The following is a 4,111-nucleotide window of genomic DNA, read 5'->3' on the forward strand; positions in this document are numbered from 1 at the left end:
AGCAGGAATCAGGGTGTTTTCTAGCTGGCAGAGTGTATAATCAGCTTAGGCAAATTTTTAAAACAAAAAAAAAAAGACATTTTAATTTAACCAGTCCTAAGTGCTGAAGGAAGCCCATCTGAGCGTTCTATGACTTGTGGCACTCAACACCATTCAAGACAAATAAGTAAAGCTCAAGTAACAGTTTATCTGTGCAAGTTGACTCCAAACAACTGTCTTAATGTGCTTGTCTTCAGTGAGAGAAGAATCAAAGTGTTAATAAAGTACAGCTCTAATGTAAGTTCTGTTCATGCATGCCTTAGACTGTGTGGATGATGGGAAAAGGGAAGATGGCTTTAACCCAGAAGTACTTCTCTATCATGGAGTTTAGACAGATGTTTCAGCTAGCAGTAGACAGTATCAAATTCACAGAGCTGGCACACAGTACCATTAAAAATGGTTTTTCTAAAATTATTCTACCCAGACTAGAAAATTTGGGGTTTAATCTTCCATTGTTATGCCCCTTTCTGTATTTCAGAAGTCTTCCACAGTTTCCTCAAATTACATGTATTTTTCGCAAGACTCTCCTGATCCCCCCACCCCTCCATTTAAAAAAGAAATGCTTACTGATACACAGAACCTATACCATCAAACACTGGCTTAAACTGAACAATCCTTTGGCACATATGTCAGAATCTGAAAGCAGTTTGTGCTTCCTCAGACTGAGATTTATTGTCCAGTGAAGAAACAAAACTCACAGTGGCTCTCAAAACTTTGAGCAGATCACATAACTGGAAAAGTAATTTTGATTTTTACCGTTGTCATTATTTTAAGCTGAAGTTCAATTTATAAATTTTTAGCCCTTACTTCTGTATCACAGCTTATGTACGTTTTTAAAGAGGTACACATATAGACAAATACCAGATTATGAACTTACTTCAACAATTTGTTGTCAAAACATTCCTCATGGAAACTAGGGTCCTGATTTTGTAAGCCTTTTCATATACCTTTCTCAGAACTGGGTGCTAACTAATCCCAAGCCAATTCATCAGAACACAGTCAACAAGATACATCATACCTGGTTAGCTTTCAGGACAAACTCCAATATAACAGCATTCAAAAAGGTAACTCAAATGGTTGTACAGGGCTTCACAATTTGTCTTGAATCTACTATCGTATAGTAGAGAGGAAATGGTTAATTTAAAGGGTCTGGTTTCTGAAAGATTGCTTCGAGTGCTTCAGATAAATATTTAAGTGGTTAGACTCCTAACACCAAAAAAACCCCTAACATGATGTTGATTCCACTCTTTTGCAACATCTTAAGAAGAATGGCGAGTTCCTAATAAGGTCAAGCACAGGTTTTACAGGTCTTCAAGTTTTATATTTATCTTGCAATACTGTTTTCAAGCATTTAAACAGAAATAGACAGTTTGACATACTTTTTCCCTCTTAGTTTATTATCTTTTCATACACATTCCAAAACACTTAAGCTGCCAGTCTGCCTTAACACACAGAATGAGCAGCTTTGGGGAGTCAGATTAATTTCTTGTACTGCTGGAGGTCCAGGGTGTAACTTGCAAAACCAGTCAGCTCCCATACACAGTACACCAATAATCATTACTATAGAACAGATACCCATTAGTGTGCTGAGCAGAGCTATATACCATATGAAATACTATCAAAAACTTAAATTACTTGTCATGGCACATGTGCACACAGTATTTAGGAAGGGAGGACCTTTAATGTCATTTCAACATGACTTGGAAAAGAAAGTGTGGAATGAAGTCACTGTTATCAATCCTCTTCAGAGCTAGATTCATCTTCCTGGTCTGAGAGCTCAGCAACAGGGAAGCGCAGGATAGCTGCGACCCCTGTCAGCTGGCCAAGCTGCTCTCCAGACACATGAAGGCTGGAGAAAATGCGTACTGTGCCCATGTTCTCCCGTACGCTATCTACCAATTTAACATATCGGGCACGTGTAGCCACATCCTGGTGTCGGAAAAGCTCATCACTGATCAGCAAGGTATCGATGGCCATGGCTTCATTAGCCTTCTCCACATGTTTTAGACCATAAAAAGCCCGGTCAGGCTCATGCTGCAGCATTTTATAGAAGTCATCTAAGGCTTTGACCTCACCAGCTGCCTTAGTGTCAGAGAGACGGCTAGTTACAGCTGGGTCGCAGAGGGCTTCCTTCAGTGCATACTTATGTCCCGAGGAAGAGTGGACCTAGAGTGAAAAAAAAAGTCAAAGGTCTGGGTTTTTTTAAATAAAAAGGACGATTTTCTTAAACAGTCAATCACAAAACAGCTTCCACTATACATAATACCTTGATAATTGTTCAAGGAAGTTACCTCTTTCTTGAGACGTACATGATTCTTTTCTTAAAGGATCTCTCCTACAACCCAAAGCCTATACCAAATCCCTTAAGCTGTATTTTAAAAAGTGCAGGAAAGCTGTTTCTCTTATTCAAAGACTGGGTTAAACACACAAGCTGTTGCAGACAGTCCTCAAGGTAAGGCCACTTGCAACTACTGAGAAACTAAGACTTAAGCCTCTTTCTTTTAGAGCATTCCAGAAGAGGAAGACCTCTTAAGACTGCAAACACATAAGCGCAAAAAGCATCAAGTTTTGCATAACTGCAGAGCTACTATGCTTGCAATGCTGTGAAGTACATTGAAACTTTACACATCACTGCTACAAAAGCAAAAGCAGGCTTCTTGGTGCAATTTGTCTCCTAAACACTGTGACCATTAAGTACCTGGACACACTTCTCTGCGTTCTGCATCCCCAGCCTTTTGAAAGCATAGATTAGAGGCGTACTCCAATTAAAAAAGGATACAAGTATCCCTGTGAAAACTTATTTTAGGCTCTGAGTTTGCCTAGTTCAGTGAAAGGCAAAAAACCCCACCCACTCAATGCGACAACTAAGGAACGCGAAAAAATGCTATGGCCTGCATAGCCTTTAAATATATAGTAAAAAACTAACCGTACAATTAACTAAAATGTATCACATCTAGGTACTTTTTTTTCTTCTTTAAAAAGCTTCAGAAAGCTGTTATTAAACATGCACGTATGACAGATTAACACTAAAATATTTTCCAACGTGGACTTCAATCTTAATTGAAGGTTAAATATGCCGTTATAGGGAGTTTGAAATATTTAATACTTTCTCTACTCCACATTAAGTTATCCTAGAAAAGAACCAGCCTTGTATCCTGCATAACTACCTTATAGTTTGGGAGGCATAATTTCCTTGTGACGCTCAGACAAATTTATTTTGTCTAATAACTGAGTTATTTCCCATCACCCTTGCAATTATCTTCTATTGTCACAGGCAGCTCTTAAGCCTCTTTTTACACACTCTGAGACTGTTTAGCTCCTTACCTGTAGGAACTTGGACCTGTTCTCCAGCAGAAGCTTGTTGTCAGTCTTGACCGCCTGCTGGAACATGTAGTCACAAAATTGCTCCCGAACGAAGCCCGGGCTAGCCACCAGCACACACTTCACCACCTCAAAGTTGATATGCCGCTGGATGGCTTGCACCACCTGCTCGTAGAACCTCTCCAAGGCCCGGTCATGCTGACTGCAGTTCCCTTTCCGCTTGCGGGGGATGTTCACCTCCACCTTGGCACGGGTAAGTGTCATGCTTGGAGTGACCAGGCAGACGTGAGCCAACCCTTCCTGCATGACCACGGCTGCCACATCAGCGCTCCAGGCTGGGTCACAGGCCTGCTCGATGCGCTCCAGCACCACGCTGTCCCACTGCTTCTTTGCCAGCGTGAACTGCCGGTTGGGCTCCAGCTCGATGGTGTGGTAGGCCCCCATCTTGACATACTCATTCTCTTGGATGTTCGTGCCCTTGACCCGCAGCTGGCAGGCCTGTGAGTCAAAGTCGATGGCCTCCACGCAGAGGGTGAGGGTGGTGCGGATGCGGTTGCTGCCCACGCTGCCCGTGGCCGACTCGGTCTGCACCTTCCGGATGGTGGAGGCCCGCAGGCTGTCACCCACCTGCAGCAGGTTGTAGGTGTGCCACATGTCCTCGGGCTCCTCGGGGATCAGCGTGACCTGCCCCGCATTATCCTTCTCCAGGTCCTTCCTCACCAGCAGCATCCTGGCGACTCCTTGCGCCGCC

The 4,111-nt window shown here is 42.7% G+C and overlaps 1 protein-coding gene across 1 annotated transcript; it reads right to left on the minus strand.

The window, feature by feature from the left end:
* Positions 1-1,418: 1,418 nt before the first annotated feature.
* PELO (pelota mRNA surveillance and ribosome rescue factor) lies at positions 1,419-4,105 on the minus strand. The gene is made up of 2 exons (XM_009644801.2): positions 3,364-4,105; positions 1,419-2,205 (listed from the first exon to the last, which is right to left on the minus strand). The coding sequence occupies exons 1-2, from the start codon at positions 4,087-4,089 to the stop codon at positions 1,774-1,776; spliced, it is 1,158 nt and encodes a 385-aa protein (XP_009643096.1). The 5' UTR covers positions 4,090-4,105; the 3' UTR covers positions 1,419-1,773.
* Positions 4,106-4,111: the final 6 nt, after the last annotated feature.

Source organism: Egretta garzetta, unplaced genomic scaffold (assembly GCF_000687185.1).
Source record: "Egretta garzetta isolate BGI_Z169 unplaced genomic scaffold, ASM68718v1 scaffold268, whole genome shotgun sequence".
Classification (NCBI taxonomy): domain Eukaryota; kingdom Metazoa; phylum Chordata; class Aves; order Pelecaniformes; family Ardeidae; genus Egretta; species Egretta garzetta.